General features: G+C 44.7%; 1 protein-coding gene and 1 pseudogene across 2 annotated transcripts; one reads left to right on the top strand and one right to left on the bottom strand.

Annotated features, from left to right (window-relative positions):
- Window positions 1–23959, top strand: IFT46 (intraflagellar transport 46). 2 transcript variants are annotated; one of them, XM_008021074.3, is made up of 13 exons: window positions 1–209; window positions 916–1012; window positions 6660–6739; window positions 9361–9513; window positions 10210–10349; window positions 11941–12015; window positions 12179–12272; window positions 12673–12801; window positions 14924–15045; window positions 15406–15472; window positions 20348–20408; window positions 20708–20793; window positions 21193–23959. In XM_008021074.3, exons 3-13 carry the CDS (start codon window positions 6695–6697, stop codon window positions 21286–21288), a joined length of 1068 nt encoding a protein of 355 aa, XP_008019265.1. In that variant the 5' UTR covers window positions 1–209; window positions 916–1012; window positions 6660–6694; the 3' UTR covers window positions 21289–23959. The 2 variants fall into 2 exon arrangements, with proteins under 2 accessions (XP_008019265.1, XP_008019267.1); XM_008021076.3 differs by lacking the exon at window positions 9361–9513 and having other exon boundaries at window positions 5–209.
- Window positions 4452–6653, bottom strand: LOC103248598 (large ribosomal subunit protein uL18-like; annotated as a pseudogene).
- Window positions 23960–24195: the final 236 nt, after the last annotated feature.

Below are 24195 nucleotides of genomic sequence, written 5' to 3'. Positions count from 1 at the left end.
GCGGGTGAGGCGTAACGTGCAGGAGGTCTCACGAGAGTGGAAGCAAGTCTCGCGAATTTTAAAATTTATCTTTTTGCCTAGCGACTGACAACAGGCTGGTTGCTTGGCGTGGAATGGTAAAGTGGCTTGGCTTTGAGACTGGAGTGAGACCCCAGCCCTAGGCTGGGGTTCTTTCCATTATAGAGGAGACGGATTCAGAAGGGCTACAGGTAATTAGTACTCACCCCAGCAAAAAGGGAACTGTTTTTCTAGAGAGGCTTAAGAGGACTCCCCTTTACCCCATTCCCGGTTACCTCTTCCCATCTCCGTGGTAACTGTTCCTTCGTCACCTCACCACTAACCGTCCTGCTTCCTTTATTCACCAAGAAACTTAGGTGGGATCCTATCTGCAAGATAAGGGTGAAACTGGAGGTGATACTTTTCTGATTATTGGATGGGACCGAGAGATTGGAGTTTCCCTTCTCTTCCGGGACCCTCCCACCCCACCCCGTCTCACCCCACCCCACCCCAACCTAGAGGTGGCTCCAGAGACAGAACTCTTTCTAGAACCTCTACAGCCTCCCCTGAGAAACCTCAACAGCCTTGGCCATCCACATACGACGAATAGTGTTCTGCCCTCGCGCGTGATGGTACAGCTTTGGGAAGCTGCAGAAGTTGGCTTTCTTTCCCTCCACGATTCCCTCGTTCCTCAGCCAGCCTGCCAGCAGTTCCTAAATAAGGGCTGCAACAGAATGACTTAACTGCTTGACCGAGGGCCAGGAAACCTTAAGGAAAGTTTGGATGGGGTGACGGTTTTATGAAAAACTAGTTTCTTGAGTAAGGAAGAGGAGCCAATGCTGGTTTGGAATATACCTCCTGGCAGAGTGCTTGATGTCCCATGATAGGAACTATGTAATCATGTCTCCTTTTGCTTAGACCAAGGTTATTGAAAACCAGACATATGATGAACGTCTAGAGATTAACGACTCTGAAGAGGTTGCAAGTATTTATACTCCAACCCCAAGATACCAAGGTAAGAGAGGAAAGAAGAGAAATGGTACTCAAAGAGCAGGATGGATTCACAGTTGTCTTCAAGAAGTTCCTGTTTTATAATAGCAAATGTTGACTTTCAGAGTCAATTTACTTCACTTGCCATTGTTTGTTTTCTAACTAGTTAAGGGGGAGAAATCATAGCCTTCCAAATTACAGGATCTTCCCCCAATGCAGCCCTGTCACCATTTACTTCATATTACTGCTTTGCTCACTATCTGCCAGGAATTCACTGTACTGTTTTTTTTTAACATGTTTTCCCCAGCTTTGAAGATGCTTCATAACCTCCCCTTAGACTGCAACCCCAACCAAAATCACAGTGGAATGTTTTTAACGGGCTGAATACTATTTATGTATTCAACAAACTTTTTTTTTCTTAATTTTATAGAGACGAGGTCTCGCTATGTTACCAAGGCTGATCTTGAACTCCTAGCTTCAAGCAGTCCTTCCACTTTGGCCTCCCGAAGTGCTGGGATTACAGGTGTGAGCCATCGTGCCCGGCCAACAAGCATTTAAAAATGCCTACTGTGTGCCAGCCTTATGCCTGGCACTTGGGTAAATAGTGTTAAATGACACAATGTCCTTGCCATCCCGATGCTTGTAATCATGGGAGGCAGATGACAAATGAGTACACACATTCCAAATGTGGTAAGTGCACACCGATGGAGGCAGATTGTTTCTGTTAAGGAGAATAACAGTGAGGAAGGAAACCTACTTATTTTTATTTTTATTTTTTTGAGACGGAGTCTCACTCTGTCACCCAGGCTGGAGTGCGGTGGTGCAATCTTGGCTCACTGCAACCTCCGCCTCCTGGGTTCAAGCGATTCTCCTTCCTCAGCTTCCCGAGTAGCTGAGATTACCACACCTAGCTAACTTTTGTATTTTTAGTAGAGACAGGATTTCACCATGTTGACCAGGCTGGTCTTGAACTCCTGACCCCAACCGATCTGCCTGCCTCAGCATCCCAAAGTGCTGGGATTACAGGCGTGAGCCACAACTTCCGGCCAGAGACCCACTTTTGATAGGGTGGTCAGGGAAGATCTAAAGGGGTGACATGTAAGACTGGTAGATGACAGGGATCCAGACACTGAGGAAAAGTAGACCAGGAAGAGGAAACAGTATGTCAGATGTGAAAAACCTTGAAGCCTGAAAGAACTTGGCTTAGTTTGAGGACCTGAAAGAGACCAGTTTACGGTAGAGGGGACTCTACTGTATGATATGGTCAGATCAGAGAGGTAGGGCAGGAAGCATAATAAGCAGAGCTTTGGAGGCTGTGTTGCTGTCATATGTGGAATGGACTGTTGCGATGGCTGAGTTGAGATGATAGTGGCTTGACCTCTGGTGAGGAAGTTGAGAATAAAGAAAAGAGGCAAATATGGTACAAAACAGATTTTCGTAGAATCACTAAGACTTGCTGATGGATTGGATTTGACTCGAGTTAGGAATCAAGGATGACATCCAGGGTTTCTGTTTGTTTATTGTGGTAAAATATACATAACATAAAATTTGCCATTTTAACAATTTTTAAGTGTGCAATTAAATAACATTAAGTACGTTCACAATGTTGTATGACCATCACCACTATTTCCAGATCATCCCGAACAGAAACTCCGTACCCTTTAAACAGTAGCTCCTGATTGCTTGCTTCCACTCTTCCCTGGTAACCATTATTCTACTGTCTCTATGAGTTTGCTTGTTCTGGGAACCACATAAGTGAAGTCATGCTGTATTTATCCTTTTGTGGCTGACTTACTTCACTTACTGTGATGTTTTTAAGGTTCACCTGTATAGAATGTAGACTTTCTTTTTTAAAGCTAATACTCCATTGCATGTATATGCAAGTTTTTTTTTTTTCTTTTTTTGAGACTGAGTCTCGCTCTGTCACCCAGGCTGGAGTGCAGTGGCATGATCTCGGCTCACTGCAACCTCCATCTCCCAGGTTCAAGCAATTCTCCTGCCTCAGCCTCCTGAGTAGCTGGGACTACAGGTGCACGCCACCACACCCAGCTAATTTTTTTGTATTTTTAGTAGAAATGGGGTTTTACCACATTGGCCAGGATGGTCTTGATCTCCTGACCTTGTGATCCACCTGCCTCGGCCTCCCAAAGTGCTGAGATTACAGGCGTGAGCCACCGCGCCTGGCCTATGCCACATTTTTTTAATTCATTCATCTGTTAATGGACACTCAGGTTGTTTTCATGTTTTGGCTATTGTGAATAGCACTACTATGAACAGAGGTGTACAAGTGTCCATTTGAGTCCCTGTTTTCAATTCTTTGGGACCTAGCCACCTAGGTTTTTGTGCCTGAGCATGTTTGTGCTCTTGACAGCTGCAGATACTATAATTTGTTTTTAGTTTGGGCTAATTTAGTAAACAAAAAAAATAGTGTTTAATTTGCATTTCTTTGATATAGAAATCATTTATCATGTTTTCATTCCAGTTAATGCCTTACATCTAATTACACTTTTATTTATTTATTTATTTATTTATTTTTTGAGTCAGAGTCTCGCTCTGTCGCCCAGGCTGGAGTGCAGTGGCACCATCTCGGCTCACTGCAAGCTCCGCCTCCCAGGTTCACGCCATTCTCCTGCCTTAACCTCCCGAGTAGCTGGGACTACAGGCACCCACCACCACACCCAGCTAATTTTTTGTATTTTTAGTAGAGACGGGGTTTCACCATGTTAGCCAGGATGGTCTCGATCTCCTGACCTCGTGATCCACCCGCCTTGGCCTCCCAAAGTGCTGGGATTACAGGTGTGAGCCACCGCGCCCGGCCTATACTTTTATTTTAATTTAATTTTTTATTTATAGAGACAGAGTTTTGCTCTGTCACCCAGGCTGGAGTGCAGTAGCACGATCACGGCTCACTGCAGCCTCGACCTCCTGGGCTCATGCAGCCCTCCTGTCTCAGACCCCCCAGTAGTTGGGACTACCAGCCCATGCCCCCATGTCCAGCTAATTTTTTTTTTTTTTTGAGATGGAGTCTTGCTCTGTCACCTAGGCTGGAGTGCAGTGGCGTGATCTCGGCTCACTGCAACCTCCACCTCCCAGGTTCAAGCAATTCTCCTGCCTCAGCATCCTGAGTAGCTGAGATTATAGGAGTGTGCCACCATGCCCGGCTAATTTTTTTTGTATTTTTAGTAGAGACGGGATTTCACCCTGTTGGCCAGGCTGGTCTCGGAACTCCTGACCTCAGGTGATCCACCCGCCTCAGCCTCCCGAAGTGCTGGGATTACAGGCATGAGCCACCGTGCCTGGCCTAATTTTTCTATTTTTTGTAGAGACAGGGTTTCGCCATGTTGCCCAGGCTGGTCTTGAACTCCTAGGCTCAAACAATCTGCCTGCCTCCACCTCTTAGAGTGCCAGGATTACAGGTGTGAGCCACCACGCCTGGCATTAATTATACTTTTAATTGTTCAGAGTATTTAAAAGTTGCTCTTATCTTTGCTTACTGATTCAGGTTCAAACTTGTGACTATTATTTGCCAGGCCCTGGGTCAGTTCCTTGCACATAAATTTTTTCATTTGATCCTTATAAGAGGCCAGGGTGAGAAATATTAGTGACCCATTTAGAGGTGGGAATACTGAGACTGAAAGAGGTTAAATCTTTTTTTTTTTCTGTCCATAAGTTTATTGTCTTTATCTGAAAAATCTTTACAGAAAATTGTTGGCCGGGCGCGGCGGCTCAAGCCTGTAATCCCAGCACTTTGGGAGGCCGAGACGGGCGGATCACGAGGTCAGGAGATCCAGATCATCCTGGCTAACACGGTGAAACCCCGTCTCTACTAAAAAATGCGAAAAATTAGCCGGGCGAGGTGGCGGGCGCCTGTAGTCCCAGCTACTCGGGAGGCTGAGGCAGGAGAATGGCGTGAACCAGGGAGGCGGAGCTTGCAGTGAGCTGAGATCCGGCCACTGCACTCCAGCCTGGGCGGCAGAGCGAGACTCCGTCTCAAAAAAAAAAAAAAAAAAGAAAATTGTTTGATTTCACTCTCAGCAGCCCGCTCCTGAGCTCTGAGGAAGCTGGCCTTCTTTTGAGCTACCTGATGTTTTTTCTGAGCAATGGACATTTTGGGACAGTTCCACCTCTGCTTTTTAACTTCTTCCTTGGGTTATTTTCATAGACTGGATTCTCTTGTATAGCACCATGAGCTTTCTTATACATCTCCTCCATCATGTCTGGTGTTACGCTGTTCTTTTTGTATTGAGAGAACTGGTTCTTGTAAGCATCATCATCTTCTTCCATTAAGTAGCGCATATAATCTGCAACATTCTGTCCCATGATGTGCTTCTGGTGTACTTCTGCATTAAATTCCTTGCTTTCAGAATCATAACCAGGGAATCATTTGGTACTGTGAGGGATAGACAAGCCTGTATCCACAGCTCCCTTCAGGGCGCCAAAAACTTTATTCCCAGTGATAGTTGTGGCAAGGCCTGCATCCAAATAGCAGGTAAAGGCACCTGGCTGACCATCAATGCTTTCCACACTGTATTCATTGGCAGTCTCCTCCACTTGGCCTTCATAGATCTTGTTCATGCCAAACCTGTTGAGAAGCCTGTGGGCCAGCAGCAGGCCAGTACAATACGCTGCAGCATAATTTGTCAGGCCAACCTTCACACCATATTTTGGCAGTTTTTGTGCATATGCTGCACAGACTATATCCCCCTCTATATGGGCATAAGCAGTCTGACAAATGATATCTCTGTTTGTTATACGAACTATCATCCTGTATTTGGGTGTGTTGTATTTATTTTTATCCTGTATCACCAAGTGTTTCTGAGGATAGTAATCAGTTTTACCCACTCGTCTTCTAAATTTCACTTGATATCTCTTAAAGTAGGCCTTATTCTTAACAACTTTAATAAACCCCATCCTGCGGAACAGAGACCCGCGTCCACGGCTCGACAGAGACCTGCAGGCACAGCAGTGCTAGGGGGTGGAAAGGCAAAATCATTTTAAGTAGTTTGTCTTCAAACACACACTCTTAGTATAAATTCAGCACTCTGTGCTTTACTAGTGTAAACTAAGGGCAGAGTGTATATTTTTTTCTTTGTCTTTTTTTTTTTTTGAGACAGGCTCTCACTCTGTTGCCTGGGCTGGAGTGCAGTGGCGTGAACACTGAACGCTGCTTACTGCAGCCTCAAGCTCCTGAAACTCCTGGGTTTAAGCAGACCTCCTGCTTTAGCCTCCCGAGTAACTGGGACCACAGCGCACACCATCACACCCAGCTAATTTTTTTTTCTTCTTTTTTTGTAGATGTGATCTTGCCATATTTTTCAGGCTAGGCTCAAACTCTTGGGCTCAAGTGATCCTCCTGCCTCCCCTTCCCAAAGTGTTGGGATTATAGGCGTAAGCCACTGCCTCTGGCCAGAGTTTATATTTTTTATGTAATGGCCGATAATTTGATTAGTATAATGTCTAACCCAATGCCTTAAGCATAGTAATATTTAGTAAATATATCTTGAATTGAATTGGCAGAGCCATGACTAGAATTCAGTCTCCTTTTTAGCTAGATGTTCCAATAAACCTTGTTTTATAAAATGGTTAGAGCATAAAATGTTACAAACTAAAAAATATTTGTCTTTAAAAATCATTTTAACAATAATCTAAAGGAAAAACTTTTTTTTTCTAAGGACTTCCTCATTCTGCCCATCTTCCTAACAAGGCTATGGCTGATAACAGCAGTGATGAGTATGAAGAGGAAAATAACGAGGTATAGTAATACAGCTTCTTGTAGAATTTCTGCTTTGGGTTTTTAGTAGTTAGAGATTACACCAGTTTAATGCTAAACATTTCTTGAACACTCACCTTCAGTGGTTAGGGACCTTTGAGCTCATGGAGGAAAATCAGTTACAAAGAACCTTGAGATTTTGACCTTTCTTCAGGAATAAAGCCTACGATTACAATTGACTTTGGTGAGGAATTTCATGTAATGTAGGCCAGTGTTTCACAAACTTTCTTGATCATAAGACTCAACTTTGATACTTATTTTTAAATATACAGATTCCCAGCTGGGTGTAGTGGCTCACACATGTAATCCCAGCACTTTGGGAGGCGGAGGCAGGTGGATCACCTGAGGTCGGGAGTTCGAGACCAGTCTGACCAACGTGGAGAAACCCTGTCTCTACTAAAAATACAAAATTAGCCAGACATGGTGGCGCATGCCTGTAATCCCAGCTGCTTCAGAGGCTGAGGCAGTATAATCACTTGAACCCAGGAGGTGGAGGTTGTGGTAAGCCGAGATCGTGCTATTGCACTCCAGCCTGCACAACAAGAGCGAAACTCTGTCTCAAAAAAAAAAAAATAATAATAAATAAAATATACAGATTCCTGGTCCCACCCCAGAATCTCAAAAGTAAAAGCCTGGGAATTTATATTTTTTAGGAAGCAGTTCAGGTAATTTTATGCTAAAGCGAGTTTGAAATTATTAGTCTAGGCATTTTTTCATTATCAATATTTGTGATACTGTCAGTATTTTGTGAAAGAGATTTTAATTTTGAGGTCTTAAGACTCAGATATTGGCTGCTGTTATTCTGTGAACCTAGAGAACCACCCTGCTTCTGTAAGAAAGATGGCAAGATGCCCATCTCTCTAGAAACATGTAGGACCTTAGAGTTGTACATGTGATTTCTTAAAAACCATTTGTGTTGGCCGGGCGCGGTGGCTCACTCCTGTAATCCCAGCACTTTGGGAGGCCGAGGCGGGCGGATCACCTGAGGTCAGGAGTTTTGAGACCAGCCTGCCCAACATGGCGAAACCCTGTCTGTGCTAAAAATACAAAAAATTAGCTGGGCGTGGTGATGGGTGCCTGTAATCCTAGCTACTCGGGAGGCTGAGGCGGGAGAATCACTTGAACTCGGGAGGCGGGGGTTTCTGTGTGCCAAGATCGTGCCACTGCACTCCAGGCTGGGCGATAAGAGCGAAACTGTGTCTCGAAAAAAAGCCAAAAAACAACCATTTATGTTTAGCCTTAGCACGTTATCCAAAGGTTATGTTTTTTTGTTTTGTTTTGTTTTGTTTTGAGATGGAGTTTCACTCTTGTTGCTCAGTTCACTGCAATCTCTGCTTCCCAGGTTCAAGTGTCTCCTGCCTCAACCTCCTGAGTGGCTGGGATTACAGGTTCACCACGCCTGACTCATTTTTGTATTTTTAGTAGAGACAGGATTTCACCATGTTGGTCAGGCTGGTCTTGAACTCCTGACCTCAGGCAATTCACCCGCCTCCGCCTCCCGAAGTGCTGGGATTACAGGCATGAGCCACTGTGCCCAGCCTGTTTTTTTTTTGTTTGTTTGTTTGTTTTTTGTTTTTTGAGACGGAGTCTTGCTCTTTCACCCAGGCTGGAGTGCAATGATCTTGGCTCACTGCAACCTCTGCCTCTTGGGTTCAAGCGATTCTCATGCCTCAGCCTCCTGAATAGCTGGGACCACAGGCCTGCACCAACTCGCCTGGCTAATTTTTTTGTTTTTAGTAGAGATGGGGTTTCACCATGTTGGTCATGTTGGTCTTGAACTCCTGACCTTAGGTGCTCCACCCACCTCGGCCTCCCAAAGTGCTGGGACTACAGGTGTGAGCCACTGCACCTGGCCTGATGGCTGCATTTTAATGGGTTTTTTTGTTTTGTTTTGATACAGAGTCATCTCGCTCTGTTGCCCAAGCTGGAGTGTAGTGGCACGATCTCAGCTCACTGCAACCTTCACCTCCCCGGTTCAAGTGATTGTCCTGCCTCAGCCTCCTGAGTAGCTGGGATTACAGGCGTGTGCCACCACGCCTGGCTAATTTTCGTATTTTTAGTAGAGACGGGGTTTCACCATGTTGGTCAGGCTGGTCTCGAACTCCTGACCACGTGATCCACCCGCTTTGGCCTCCCAAAGTGCTGGGATTATAGGCGTGAGCCACCGCCCCAGGCTGACAATATTCTTAAAAGTTCTCTGTGCCAAAACTGCTTCCTATGTAACTAAGAATAATTTTGGCAAATCTTGAATTGAGAAAGAATGCTCTAGAGTTCTTATCAATCATATACTAATAAGGCATAGTCACTGAATAAATTCTGCAACTGTGTTTCATTATCTGCCATGCATGTTACAGCTTAGTTAGAGTATACTTTTATCTACGTATAATAAATTTGTTATTCTTAGAGCAAAATGTGACCAAAAGCAGTTTTTGGTGTCCTGTAACGTGTCACAATTTTGTGTGCCAATAGCTGCTTTACCATAAAAACAAATTAATTTTAAACAACTGGAATCAAACGTGTTAACCTCAGTATAAGACATGTGGTATATAGAAACCAAGTTTTGAAAACCTACTTTTAAAGGGGGCCAATTGGTCATCCTTCAGGTCCTAAGGGAGGGCATGCCACAGGCTCCAGGCCACAGAGGCAAAGACATGGACCCTGTTCCACCTGCCCCTGAAAGTCTCAAGTGCCACCAGACCCCTTCTCATGGACTTGAGAGGGTGGGATGGTACAGAGAGAGCCAGAAGCACACAAAGGTAGGTTATAATGCCAAGGACAGAAGAGCTGCTTATCTTGAGAGAGAATGTGTAGTCATTGTATGTAATTTATGGGGTAAGGGAAGGGAAATACGGATAGGTCAGATACTCCATGAAGAGAAATATCACTGAACAAAAATGGAAAGTCCATAGTCTCTGGAACTGCTGGTTAGATGGGCACAAGGTTAATTTTAAACTTTCTTCTTTTGATAGTTTCAAGCAGCTTACGCTGGGCAGTCTTGCAAATTAAGTACTAGATTTCCTCTCTGTGGTCTTTGTGAGTATTAAGACCCCTAAAGTTTCTATTTCCACTTCATCTTCCCCAATTTTCTTCCAAAATAACTAGAGTTGCCATCCTCTTCTTTGAAAGTCCATAGCTTTTTGGGTCGAAGCTGTCTCAAGTGTATGCAGAGCCCTGAAGATCTAAGTAATATGTACAGTAGATAAAATTAGATGGAATTTATACCCCAGCCTCAAGTAGAGAAATGGAATATGGTTCTAGCAAGTGGAGTCCCCATTTGTAGCTGAGCAGGGGCAGAAGAAGGCTCTCAAGCCCCTTCTGGGAAGTGCTCCCTTCTCTTTCTGGTGATTAGGTGCCAGGTAGTTGGGGTATTGGTTAGAGCAATAGAGAACTGGGCATAGGTACGTTTGATTTTTTTACTTGAAGCTTTCTATGCCTGTCGTGCCCTATCTCAGGAGAAGAAGAAGACCTCACAGTTGACACCTCAACGGGGCTTTAGTGAAAATGATGATGACGATGATGATGATGATGATTCATCTGAAACTGATTCTGATTCTGATGATGATGATGAAGAGCATGGAGCCCCTCTGGAAGGGTGAGGAAAGAACACCCAAGCCAAGGGTGTTCTTCAGAATACCTCCTTCAAAACACTGGAGTGGGAGGACGTCAGTTAGAAGTGAAATTCCAGCATCTCTTTTGATCTCCTGTATTTAGGATTTTCAGATGTCTCAGAAACCCAACATAATAATGAGTTTTCCTCCCTTTCTGACTCCACTACCTCATCCAGTCCTATAGTATCACTTGTACTATCTGAAACATTTGTGGGCTTGGGGATTACATGAGATTTTGCTGAGTAAATCTAAAAGGTGGTAGCCAGGCATGGTGGCTCCAGCCTGTAATCCCAGCACTTTGGGAGGCTGAGGTGGGAGGATTGCTTAAGGCCAGGAGTTCAAGACCAACCTGGGCAACATAGCAAGACCTCGTCTCTACAAAATTTTTTTCTTTTTTTTTTTTTGAGATGGAGTCTTGCTCTGTCGCCCAGGCTGGAGTGCAGTGGTGTGATCTTGGCAAGCTCCACCTCCCAGGTTCCTGCCATTCTCCTGCCTCAGCCTCCCAAGTGCTGGAACTACAGGCAACCACCACCATGTCTAGCTAATTTTTTTGTATTTTTAGTAGAGACGGGGTTTCACCACGATAGCCAGGATGGTCTCAATCTCCTGACCTCGTGATCTGCCCACTTAAGCCTCCCAAAGTGCTGGGATTACAAGCATGAGCCACCGTGCCTGGCTGCCCAAAAATTTTTTAAAAATTAGCCTAGCGTGCTGGTGTGTGCCTGTAGTCCCAGCTGCTCAGGAGGCTGAGGCAGGAGAATCACTTGAGCCCAGGAGTTTGAGACTGCAATAAGCTATGATTGGGCTACTGCACTCCAACCTGGTCAACAGAGTGAGACCCTGTCTCAAAAATAAATTAAATTAAAAAAAAATAACACTGCTAAAAACACTTGTATAAAAATTTCTTTTTTTCTTGGTGCAAACTATTTTCATGTCAGATACTTAAATCTCTCTCTCTCTTTTTTTTTTTTTTTTTGAGACAAGAGTCTTGCTCTGTTATCCAGGCTGGAGTGCAGTGGTATTATCTTGACTCACTGCAACCTCTGCCTCTCAGGTTCAAGCGATTCTCCTGCCTCAGTCTCCTGAGGAGCTGGAACTGCAGGTGTGTGCAACCACACCTGGCTAATTTTTGTATTTTCAGTAGATAGGATTTCAACCATGTTGGCCAGGCTGGTCTTGAACTCCTGACCTCAGGTGATCCCGCCCGCCTTGGCCTCCCAAAGTGCTGGGATTACAGGTGTGAGCCACCATGCCCAGCCCTAAAATCTCTTGTTGTACCTTTTCTTGTCATCCTTTCATTAAAAAAGGGTGAACCATTTATGCTACATTTTAACATCAAAAAAATATTATATTTTGGATTTTCTGCACCTCTGTCCTTCAGAGTCAGAGATAATTGAGAGTTAAGTATGATCAACTTTAAAGTTGCCTTGCAAGCCACCAGGAAAGGCAGATATTGGAGAGGCAGAAGCTAGGTTTAGGATCATGTCCCTATAGTCAGTAACACAGCAGCACCTAGGACCCTGCCACCTCTGCTCTTCTCTGGCCACCTTGAACAAACTATTTTCCTTTTCCCAGGGCCTATGACCCTGCAGATTATGAGCATTTGCCAGTTTCTGCTGAGATTAAGGAACTCTTCCAGTACATCAGTAGGTGAGTACTAGGACCTCCCACCATACCCCACTATCCCTACCTTGCCCCAAACCTTTCCTACCTCTAGTCTGAAACAGGACCATTCTCTGTAGATTTTTTTTAGCCTGAATAGTAAAGTAATTTTCTCTGACTGTCTCCACCTTCCCTTGGCAATATCTCCTAGGTATACACCTCAGTTGATTGACCTGGACCACAAACTGAAGCCTTTCATTCCTGATTTTATCCCAGCTGTCGGGGATATTGATGCATTCTTAAAGGTATAGTCAGTACATACTGAAAATGACTCCTTAAGTGTTTCTTCTGATGCCCCTGTTACTCTTAACAGTTTCCCTAATTTCTTTGACTAGCGTTGGCTAGTCATGTTCATTTCATTGGAGTTCTTAACTTTGCTCTCAACTCCAATTTATACTCATTGCTCTTAAGTAATACTTAATATCTCATTGTACATTGTTTGTCATGTATTTGCTTCCTAATTATCTAGGACAACAGGTTTCTATTTAAGCTGCTATGGATCATATATTTTTTTCTGGATAGTATTGAGTACAGCAGGATAAGCATGCTTTTAATACTAGTAATAATGATGAACCAGAAGAGTTCTTCCTCTTTAACTTACTGGAAACATGTTCCTTTCTGCTTTCTTACCTTTTTCTTAACCAGGTCCCACGTCCTGATGGAAAGCCTGACAACCTTGGCCTGTTGGTATTGGATGAACCTTCTACAAAGCAGTCAGACCCTACGGTGCTCTCACTCTGGTTAACAGAGAATTCTAAGCAGCACAACATCACGGTAAGATACTAGCTTAGTATAGGCCCCAGCTGGAGAGGGCCAAGAGCGGAGGAGGCTTTGCTGGCACTCATACAGTTGACTTACTGCCTATCAAAAGAGATGGCAATCGCTTTTGGCCAGCCCTATTTTTTATATGACAGCTTTATTTATATATAATTTATATACCAGCAAGTTTAGTCATTTAAATTGTACAACTTATTTTAATATAATCACAGTTTTATAGCCATCACCACTACCTAATTTAGAATATTTCCTCACCTCAAAAAGAAACTTCATACTCATTAATATTCACTCCTCATTCTCCCACTTCCTCCTAGACCCTGGTAATGACTTTATTCCTTTATTACGGCTGAATAATATAAACTGTGTGGATTTGCCAGATTTTCTTTATTCATTCTCTAGTTCTTTCCACTCTTATTAATAATAGTGCTTTGAATATTTGCATACAAGTTTTTGTGTGGGTATATATTGTTATTCTGTTGGGTATATACATAGGAGTAGAATTGCTGGGCCATATGGAAACTCTATGTTTAGCCATTTGAAGAACTACCAAACTGTTTTCCAAAGTGGTTGTACCATTTTACATTCCCACCAGTAGTGAATGAGAGTTCCAGTTTCTCTACATCCTTACCAATACTTTTTGTTTGTATTTTTTATTCTAACCATCCTAGTAGGTGTGAAATGGTATTTTTTAATTTTATTTTTTTTTGAGACAGTTTTACTCTTGTTGCCCAGGCTGGAGTGCAGTGGCGCAATCTTGGTTCACCACAACCTCCGCCTCCCGGGTTCAAGCAATTCTCCTGCCTTGAATAGCTGGGATTACAGACATGCGCCACCATGCCCAGCTAATTTTGTATTTTTAGTAGGGACAGGGTTTCTCCATGTTGGTCAGGCTGGTCTCGAACTCCCGACCTCAGGTGATCCACCCACCTCGGCCTCCCAAAGTGCTGGGATTATAGGCATGAGCCACCAAGCCCCGCCTAAATAGTATTTCATTATGGTCAGTTCTGCCATTTTGACCTGTCCCCTTTCCATGGCTCCAGCAAATTATTTTTTTTTTTGAGACAGGGTCTCGCTCTGTCACCCAGGCTGGAGTGCAGTGGTGTGATTGTGGCTCACTGTAGCCTCAATCTCCTGTGCCCAAGCAATCCTGCTACTTCAGCCTCCCAAGTAGCTGGGACAGACCACAGGTGTGTGCCACCATGCCTGGCTAGTTTTTTTTTGTTGTTTTTTTTTCAATTTTTATTTTGTAGAGGCAAAGTTCTCCCTATGTTGCCTAGGCTGATCTCAAGTGATCCTCCTGCCACAGCCTCCCAAAGTGCTAGGACTGCAGATGTGAGCCACTGCACTTGACTTTTTTTTTTTTTTTGAGACGGAGTCTCGCTTTGTCGCCTAGGCTTAAGTGCAGTGGCGCGATCTTGGCTCACTGCAGGCTCCGCCTCCAGGGTTTATGCCATTCTCCTGCCTCAGCCTCCAAGTAGCTGGGACTACAGGCGCGCAGCGCCACGACCGGCTAATTTTTTGTATTTTTAGTAGAGATGGGGTTTCACCATGTTAGCCATTATGGTCTCGATTTCCTGACCTCGTGATCCGCCCGCGTTGGCCTCCCAAAGTGCTGGGATTACAGGCGTGAGCCACCGCGCCCGGCTTTTTTTTTTTTTTTTTTGAGACAGGATCTCGCTCTTGCCCAGGCTGGAGTGTAGTGGCACAATCGTAGCTCACTGCAACCTCAAACGCCTGGGCTCAAGCAATCCTCCCATCTCAGCCTCTAAAGTAACGGAGACCACACGCATACACCACCACGTCTGGCTAATTTTTTAATTTTTAGTACAGACAAGGTCTCACTATGTTGTCCAGGCTCGTCTTGAACTCCTAGTCTCAAGTGATCCTCCCACCTCAGACAGCCAAAGTGCTAGGATTACAAGTGTGAGCCGCCATGCCTGGCCTGGCTTCAGCAGATTTTATCAGGGTTTCCTATCCCCTTTATTTGACGCTGTTTCATGTGGCAGCGGCTGCCATCAGCAAGCCTGAATATGAAACAACAGTGGATATAATGAGGACACTGTAAAAACAAGAGAGCTACTTCAGTGCCATCAGCTAGGCTTTCTCCTTATTTTCCTAGCAACATATGAAAGTAAAAAGCCTGGAAGATGCAGAAAAGAATCCCAAAGCCATTGACACGTGGATTGAGAGCATCTCTGAATTACACCGTTCTAAGCCCCCTGCGACTGTGCACTACACCAGGTAAGAAATACCACATTCTTTACAACAGTAACACATAGTAACCTTCACCACCTGTAAACTATTGCTCCTGAGAAGAGGCCCAGAGGCTGGGAACATATTTGATCAACCTGAGGTCCTGTGGATCCTGGCAACTGCTAGCTGAGATTGTAGACATAAAGATTGTAATTTCTGTAGTATTACTTAGCTAGCTCCTTCAAACCCCAGGCCTGGGTAACTTTGGTATGCCCAGTCTAGGTTCTCCTGAAGGCTTCCTGATGTGCCAGATTGAAGACCTCTCCTTCATCCTAGAATATGCTGATCCAGAGGTTGCTGATGTTATCATTTCATGTTTCTTGTTCATATTTACCTTTATACTTTTAGGCCCATGCCCGACATTGACACACTGATGCAGGAATGGTCCCCAGAGTTTGAAGAGCTTTTGGGCAAGGTGAGTGGAAGGTAGCCGGAGGTAAGATAATACGGTATTCGCTCTAGGGCCCAGTGTTTTTTCTCTTCCCTCATTATTATTATTGGCAACTTTTTCTTTTTTTTTTTTTTTTGAGACGGAGTCTCGCTCTGTCGCCCAGGCCGGAGTGCAGTGGCCGGATCTCAGCTCACTGCAAGCTCCACCTCCCGGGTTTACGCCATTCTCCTGCCTCAGCCTCCCGCGTAGCTGGGACTACAGGCTCCTGCCACCTCGCCCAGCTAGTTTTTTGTATTTTTTAGTAGAGATGGGGTTTCACCGTGTTAGCCAGGATGGTCTCGATCTCCTGACCTCGTGATCCGCCCGTCTCGGCCTCCCAAAGTGCTGGCTTGAGCCACCGTGCCCGGCCTATTGGCAACTTTTATCTTTTTTTTTCTTTTTTTTTTTTTGGAGACAGGGTCTTGCACTTCCCAGGCTGCAGTGCAGTGGCATGATCATGGCTCACTGCAGCCTCTACCTCCCAGGCTCTAGCGATCCTCCCACCTCAGCCTTCCCAGCAACTGGGACCACAGGCATGCACCACCACATTCAGCCAGTTTTTAAATTTTTGGTAGAGATGAGGTCTTGCTTTGTTGCCCAGGCTGTTCTCAAACTCCTATTCTCAAGCAATCCTCCTGCCTCAGCCTCCCAAAGTGCTGGGATTACAGGCACGAGCCACTCCACCCAGAGATCATTAACTTTCTTTTTTTTGAGATGGAGTCTCACTCTGTCGCCCAGGCTGGAGTGCAGTGGCATGATCTCAGCTCACTGCAACCTCCACCTCCCAATTCAAGTGATTCTCCTGCCTCAACCTTTCTAGTAGCTGGGATTACAGGTGCTCACCACCATGCCACCATGCTAATTTTTGTATTTTTAGTAGAGAAAGGGTTTCACCATGTTGACCAGGCTGGTCTTGGTCTTGAACTCCTGAGCTCAAGTGATCTGCCTGCCTTGGCCTCCCAAAGTGCTGAGATTTCATTAACTTTTTAATGATAACACATGAAACCCATGTATATATTGTAATTTGATATATAAGAAAGAAAGATTTTTTTTTTTTAGACACAGTCTCACTCTGCTGCCCAGGCTGGAGTGCAGTGGTGTGATCTCGGCTCACTGCATCCTTCGCCCCCGTGCAGGTTCAAGCACTTCTCCTGCCTCAGCCTCCCAAGTAGCTGGGATTACAGGTGCCTGCCACTGTGCCTGGCTAATTTTTGTATTTTTAGCAGAGGAAGTGTTTCACCATGTAGGCCAGGCTGGTCTTGAACTGCTGACCTCATGATCCACCCACTTCCGCCTCCCAAAGTGCTGGGATTATAGGCGTGTGCCGCCGCGCCCAGCCAAGAAAGATAGTTTTTTAAATAATTGGTGATAGAATGAGGGTATAGTGAGACAATTGACTATTCGAAAAAAAATTAAATTAGGTTTCTGCCTCAACCATATATGTATGTGAATTTCAGATGAATTAAAGAGTTAAGGTGGGTCGGGCACAGTGGCTCATACCTGTAGTTCTGTCATTTTGGGAGGCTGAGGTGTGAAGATTGCTTGAGCCCAGGACCAGCCTGGGCAACATAAGGAAACCCTGTCTCCAAAAAAAAAAAAAAAAAAAAAAGTAAATAAATAAATAAAAGAAGGGAAAAAAAGAGTTAATGTAAAAATAAAGCCATGTAAGTAATAAAATATAGGAAATACAGAAGGAGCATGACTGAAAAAATAAATAAAATATAGGAGAAATTTAATTCTCTCTTTTTAAAAAATTCAAGTGTCTTATAACTTAGGGAAATTTAATTCTATTAGGATGGTTAGGTGTTTCTCAGTGTAAAAGAAACTTAAAAGTCATATTGAGGCCGGGCGCGGTGGCTTAGGCCAGACGTGTTGGCTCACACTTGTAATCCCAGCACTTTGGAAGGCCAAGGCAGGTGGATTACCTGAGGTCACGAGTTTGGACCAGCCTGGTCAACATGGCGAAACCCCGTCTCTACTAAAAAAATACAAAAATTAGCCAGGTGTGGTGGCGGGCACCTGTAATCCCAGCTACTCGGGAGGCTGAGGCAGGAGAACCACTTGAACCCGGGGGTGGAGAGGGGCGTGGAAGTTGCAGTGAGCCAAGATTGCACCACTGCACTCCAGCCTGGGTAATAGAGCGAGGCTCCATATCAAAAAAAAAGAAAAAGTCGTAATGGTGTAGGAGGCCAAGATAGGAGGATTGCTTGAGCCCAGGAGTTTGAGACCAGCCTGAGCAACATAGATCCATCTCTATTAAAACAACAAAAAAAGGCCAGGCGCAGTGGCTCACTCCAGTAATCCCAGCACTTTGGGAGACCGAGGTGGGCGGATCACGAGGTCAAGAGATCGAGACCATCCTGGCCAACATGGTAAACCCCATCTCTACTAAAAATACAAAAATTAGCCAGGCGTGGTGGCGAATGCTTGTAGTCCCAGCTACTCGGGAGGCTGAGCCAGGAGAATTGCTTGAACCCGTGAGGTGGAGGTTGCAGTGAGCCGAAGTCGTGCCACTGCACTCTAGCCTCGTGACAGAGCAAAATTCTGTCCAAAAAAAAAAAAAAAGTCATGATGGAGAAAATGTGACAGTTTAAACTCATAGAAATGAAAGGTTCTACATACGAATAGATACCATAAACAAAGTTAAAAGACAGTGGCAGTCTGAGAAGAAATATTGTATGTATATAATAGAAAAAATTACTATCCAAGCAAAGAGCTCTTATATATTAATAAGAAAAGGAAACTGGGCCAGGCATGGTAACTCACACCTGTAATCCCAGCCTGTAATCCCAGCACTTTGGGGGGCTGAGGTGGGACGATCACTTGAGGCCAAGAGTTCAGGACCAGCCTGGGCAACAATAGGAGACTCTTCTCTACAAAAAAAAAAGAAAAGTAAAAGGAGCTGGACGCGGTGGCTTATGTCTGTAATCCCAGCACTTTGGGAGGCTGAGGCAGGTGGATCACCTGAGGTCTGGAGTTTGAGACCAGCCTGGCCAACATGGTGAGATCCTGTCTCTATTGAAAACACAAAAAACTTAACCGGGCGTGGTGGCGTACATCTGTAATCCCAGCTACTCAGGGGGCTGCGACAGGAGAATCACTTGAATCCGAGAGGTGGAGGTTGCAGAGAGCCGAGATCATGGCTCTGCACCCCAGTCTGGGCAACAAAGCAAGACTCTGTCTCAAAAAAAAATTTTTTTAAGTATCAAAAAAGAAAAGGAAACTGAACAAAGATGCCCAACAGGTCCTTCCTAGCCATCATGTTTAAATTGCTGTGCCAGCTCCCCAGCATTCCCTGCCCCCTGTCCCTGGTTCTTCTTGATAACACTTATCTTCTAAGGTACCATAGACTTTATTTATTTAGTTTGTTCTTTCTTAGTAAAATATAAGCTCTATGAAGACAGATTTTTTTTTTTTATATATGAGGAACTGATTGTAAATGCAAAGAATTTGGAAACAGTCGCTTGAGCATTTTGAAGTTGTAGTTGATGGAAAGGTGTCTGATTAGGGGATTGAATAGCTAGGTTGCAGTACAGCCATTCAGTGAAATACTATGCAATGGAATATTATTTAACCTTATTTTGCTCTAATACGAAGAAATAACAGTGATATGTTGTTAAATGAAAAAAGCAAATCATAGCAAGTTGCAGAACTATATGTACTCCATTTTTTGTAAAAAGAGAAAAGAAGTTTTAAGAAACCAGTAGTTTAAAAAGTTCACACTGTGACTTTTTAGTTTCTCTGTTTAGATTCAGAGACTGTTACCTGAGTTAGACGTCATGCCCATTTTCTCTGTTCATATAGTGTCCTGGGATCATTAGGCATTATAACACCAAGTAATGCATATATCACTGTTAATACTTGCCCATAACTTGGTATCAGTTTCTTTTTCACAGATTCCCACAGGAAAAGAGTATGGCAGTGTATTTTACCTATAAAATGTATGACCAATTCCATACTGATCGGGGGGAAAAAGTAGCATTTTGTATTATTTTGCTAGGCTGCCATAACAAAGTACCACAGACTGAGTGGCTTAGACATCAGAAATGTATTATTTCATAGTTCTGGAGGCTAGTAGTCCAGTAGTATACTGTCTAAGATCAATTTGTTGGCATGGTTGATTTTCCTTCCTTCCTTCCTTTCCTCCCTCCCACCCTCCCTCCTTCTTTCCTTCCTTTCGTCCTTCATTCCTTCATCCCTTCCTTCCTTCCTTTTTTTTTTTGGGGGGGGTGTTACTCTGTGCCCAGGCTGGAGTACAGTAGCTCAGTCTCAGCTCACTGCAGCCTCAACCTGCTGGACTCAAGCGATCCTCCCACCCCAGCCTCCCAAATAGCTGGAACTACAGATACTCAGCACCACACCTGGCTAATTTTTTTGTAGAGATGGAATTTCACCATGTTGCCCAAGCTGGTCTCGAACTCCTGGGCTCAGGCGATCTGCCCACCTCAGCCTCCTACAGTGCTGGTATTACAGGTGTGAAGCCGCCATGCCCCACCAAGGGTGATTTCTTCTGAGGGGTCTCTCCTTGGCCATCTTCTGTCTGTGTCTTCACATGGTCTTCCCTTTGTTATGTGTCTCTGTCCTAATTTCCTCTTCCTATAGGGACACCAGTCATGTTGGATTAAGGCCCACCCTAATGACCTTGTTTTAACTTAATTATCTCTTTAAAGATGTTATCTCCTAATATAGTCACATTCTGAAGTACAGGGAGTTAGGAACTCAATATCTGAATTTTAGGGGAACACATTTCAGCCCATAACATGTGTCTTATGCTAGAAGCTCTTTTCCTTCAGAGAGAGAGTGGTTCTGGGACCACTGACACCAGCCTTTTGACTTTGGTCCTTCCCATGCCTCTTCCAGGTAAGCCTGCCCACAGCAGAGATTGATTGCAGCCTGGCAGAGTACATTGACATGATCTGCGGTGAGTTCCTCCTTCCTTTCCTCGTCCCCATCTCTGGTTAGAGACGCTCTAGGCTTTTGGACAGGCTTGTTTACTCTGGGAAGATAGCATCTTGAGTTTTAGCTTTCACGTTAAGCCTGTTGTGCTCTTTGGCAGCACTCGAAGGTGGTGTTTGGGCTTATGTGACTACCTGCTGGGTATTTAACCCCCAAAGTCATAGTGACATCCCATCTGCCAGGGGTTTGGCTATCCTAAACAGAAGTGCCCCTGATTCCCAGAGTTTGTTTGGTTCTGTTCCTGGAAGTTCTTCTTCATTTCAGCCATTCTAGACATCCCTGTCTACAAGAGTCGGATTCAGTCCCTCCATCTGCTGTTTTCCCTCTACTCAGAATTCAAGAACTCCCAGGTGAGCCAAGCATCAGGGGTTGACTTAAGCTGTAGAGAGGATCACTACAGTTTCTACTGTTCTGAACCTGCTGTGATTGCATCCTATAGCGATGTAGGATGTCTCTGCCCAGTTACCTTTGCCCTTTCCCATAATTAGGAGAACAAAGGAGGCAGGGATGGGGTTTTCCAGGGGAAAGTGGAAGAAAAAAAGGGTGGGGGGAAGTAAGAGATGTGGGCCTTAGGTGAAATTAGCTGAGGATCTGCAGAGGATACTCATTCTTTCAGGAGAACCAATGGCCTCATGAATGGAAGCAGGAAGGAAATAAAGGGGGGTCATTTTAAAGAAATTAATTCTTGCTAAAATATAGCAACTAGCATATCCCTAATACTCAATGTTCCCTCTCCTCTTTCCTTGCAGCATTTTAAAGCCCTCGCTGAAGGCAAGAAAGCATTCACTCCTTCATCCAACTCCACCTCCCAAGCTGGAGACATGGAGACATTAACCTTCAGCTGAGACAGCTCCCAAACTGCTCTTTCAAGGCCGAGCTGGCCCCTCTGCCCCAGCTGAAATGGACAGATCGTTGTCAGCTACTTGATGTCCTTGCCTATGCCACAGCTTGGCTCAGGGCCAGTGCATGCCCTGCTGCCCTCTCTGCCAGAGGGCACAGAACATGTTTGTTTAATGAACCTGCCTGCCTCAGATTGCTGTCCCTGGTGAGTTAATGCATCTATACCACTGTGGGGATTTGAGTTAGAAGAATTGGAATTTCTGAGATCCCATGGAGCTTGGATTGGGAGGAAAGCTTAAAAGATTTCCTTTTTGTGGGAGGGATGGAATTGTTTTCTTTCCTTCGTAAAGTTAGTGGGTAAAAATTTTATAAATCAAATGCTCTATTATATTGTCAGATTATTCTGCTATTTAATATGAAAGAGAAAAGGCTGACTGAGCATAAGGCAGAGACACAGGAACTTTGCTTAGTAATGGGCATTAAATGAAGAGTAGTTAAAGCAAACAATTTTTGTGAAATAAAATGAAACCCCAATCCTCCAAGATTGGCAGTCGAGGGGAATCATTTTTCTGCTGGAATTTAATTTTTCTAAGGGTCTCTCTTCAGTTAATGCTGCCTCCCTGAGGCTGTCTGGCTCCAGACCTGTCTGGTTGTAGTCTCAGGGAGCGTAGCTATTGCAGTAATCTGGGTGAGAGGTGATTGGGGTGGCAGTAGTAGAGATGGACAGATTCAGGAAATATTTTGGAGTTATGTCAGCCAAGCTCCAGTCAGGAAGTCTGAAACCATGCTAGTTATTTCTAACAAAGGGTGTTTAGCCAGGCACGGTGGCTCATGCCTGTAATCCCAGAACTTTGGGAGGCTGAGGCAGGCAGATCATGTGGTCAGGAGTTCGAGACCAGCCTGGCCAATAATATGGTGAAACCCCATCTCTACTAATAATACAAAAATTAGCCAGGCATGGTGGCACATGCGTATAGTCCCAACTACTCAGGAGACTGAGGCAGAAGAATCACTTGAACCTGGGAGGTGGAGGTTGCAGTGAGCCAAAATCGTGGCACTGCACTCCAGCCTGGGAAACAAAGCAAGACTCCGTCTCAAAAAAAAAAAAAAAAAAAAATGGTGTTTAATATGGGGAATTGGCCAGGTGCAGTGGCTCATGCCTGTAATCCCAGCACTTTGGGAGGCTGAGGTGGGTGGATCACTTGAGGACAGGAGTTCAAGGCTGGCCTGGCCAACATGGTGAAACCCTGTCTCTACTAAAAATACAAAAAATTAGCTGGGTGTGGTGGTGGGCACCTGTAACCTCAGCTTACCAGGAGGCTGAGACAGGAGAATCACTTGAACCCAGGAGGTGGCGGTTACAGTGAGCCAAGATCGTGCCACTGCACTTCAGCCTAGGCAACAGAGCAAAACTCTTTCTCAAAAAAATATATGTAATAATATGATAAATTGGTTACAAAAGTGTTGTAGAGGCTGAAGGAGCAAAAGGGAGAATGGAGGGTACTGAGGAACATAAAAGTTAAAGGGGTGGTAGCCATTGCCGGCGCTGGTAGCAGAGGTGCTCGGCTGGGGCCAGGTCTTCAGTAGCCGAGGAGGTGCCACACTCAGGCACTGCTGACCACCACAGGTGTGTACTGCCACCACTACAGTGACTAGAGCAGTGGCTGCTGCTTCCTTCTCCCACTGTCTCATCCCTGCTGGTGCCTGCCACTGGCAGAGGTTAATAGTTTGCCAGGGAATCTGGCAGTAGAAAGCAGAGTGTAGAAGGGAAGGATAGGACTGAGAGACGACAAAGAAATATCCAGTAGACATAGAACCAAGAGAACTTGCTGATTGAGCCAGCGTGGGGGATGGAAGGAAAGAAATCAAGGATGACTCCCCGCTTTTTTTTGGCTTGAGCAGCTGAATGGATAATGAAGCCAAATACTGATACGGGACAGAAATTGTTTGAAGGGGAAGATTACATTAAAATGCTACACCAGGCCAGTTGCTTTGGCTCACGCCTGTGATCCCAGCACTTTGGGAGGCCAAGATGGGAGGATCATTTGAGCGCAAGAATTTAAGACCAGCCTGGGCAACATAGGGAGACCCTGTCTCTACAAAAAATAATTAATTGGGCATGGGAGGCCGAGGCGGGAGGATCCCTTGAGCCCAGGGGGTTAAGGCTGCAGTGAGCCATGATCATGCAACATGGCAAGACACTGCTGTCTAAACAAAACAAAAAATCGATACCATCAGCCTAACAGATACACAATAAACACATAGATAGGAGAGGAACTGTTTCTTATAAACCCTTTAACTATGATCATCATGCTTGAAGCCTCAGTTTTGTTTTGTTGTTTTTTAAGAGACAGGGTCTTGCTGTATTGTCTAGGCTGGAGTGCAGTGGCATTTCATAGGCCCCTACTCTTGGGCTCAAGCCATCCTCCTGCCTCAGCCTACCAACTAGCTGGAACTGCAGGTACACCACCATGGCTGGCCTAAGTTTGACATTATATCAGGCCCATATGCTTTGCTCTCAGATAGGTACCATTAATGCTTACATTCAACTCATAGGGAATGAAGGGAGACAAAATTGGATAGGATTCCATTAGGTTTGCTCCATTAGGTTTTCAGGAAGCAATCAGATGGCCTTCTGAGCTGAAAGATAACACTAATAAATACAGTTGATTCTCATTCATGGTGGTTATTCTGTAAAGTCACTGTGAACACTTACTTAGCAAATATTGAACTATAGAACCATTGTTCCTAGAGGAAATACAGGGTTAGGTTCCTGTGTAGCTCTGGTCATAACATCTCATCAGCTGACCACTAATTCATTGAACTCGTAGCCAACAGCACTATAACTCATGCCTGAATGAGCTATACTGCTAACACATATTTTCTCCATGGGGCACATCACAGCCTTCTTG

Source organism: Chlorocebus sabaeus, chromosome 1 (genome assembly GCF_047675955.1).
Source record: "Chlorocebus sabaeus isolate Y175 chromosome 1, mChlSab1.0.hap1, whole genome shotgun sequence".
Classification (NCBI taxonomy): Eukaryota; Metazoa; Chordata; class Mammalia; order Primates; family Cercopithecidae; genus Chlorocebus; species Chlorocebus sabaeus.
Note: the sequence above shows the minus strand (reverse complement) of the source record. Positions and strands in the feature narration are given on the sequence as shown.

Bases quoted from the DNA above. Each gene is read 5' to 3' on its own strand.
- IFT46 (XM_008021074.3), top strand. From the start codon at position 6,695: ATGGCTGATAACAGCAGTGATGAGTATGAAGAGGAAAATAACGAG. The intron at 15,046-15,405 runs GTAAGAAATACC...TTATACTTTTAG, and splicing joins GCGACTGTGCACTACACCAG to GCCCATGCCCGACATTGACA. The intron at 20,409-20,707 runs GTGAGTTCCTCC...TCTTCATTTCAG, and splicing joins GTACATTGACATGATCTGCG to CCATTCTAGACATCCCTGTC.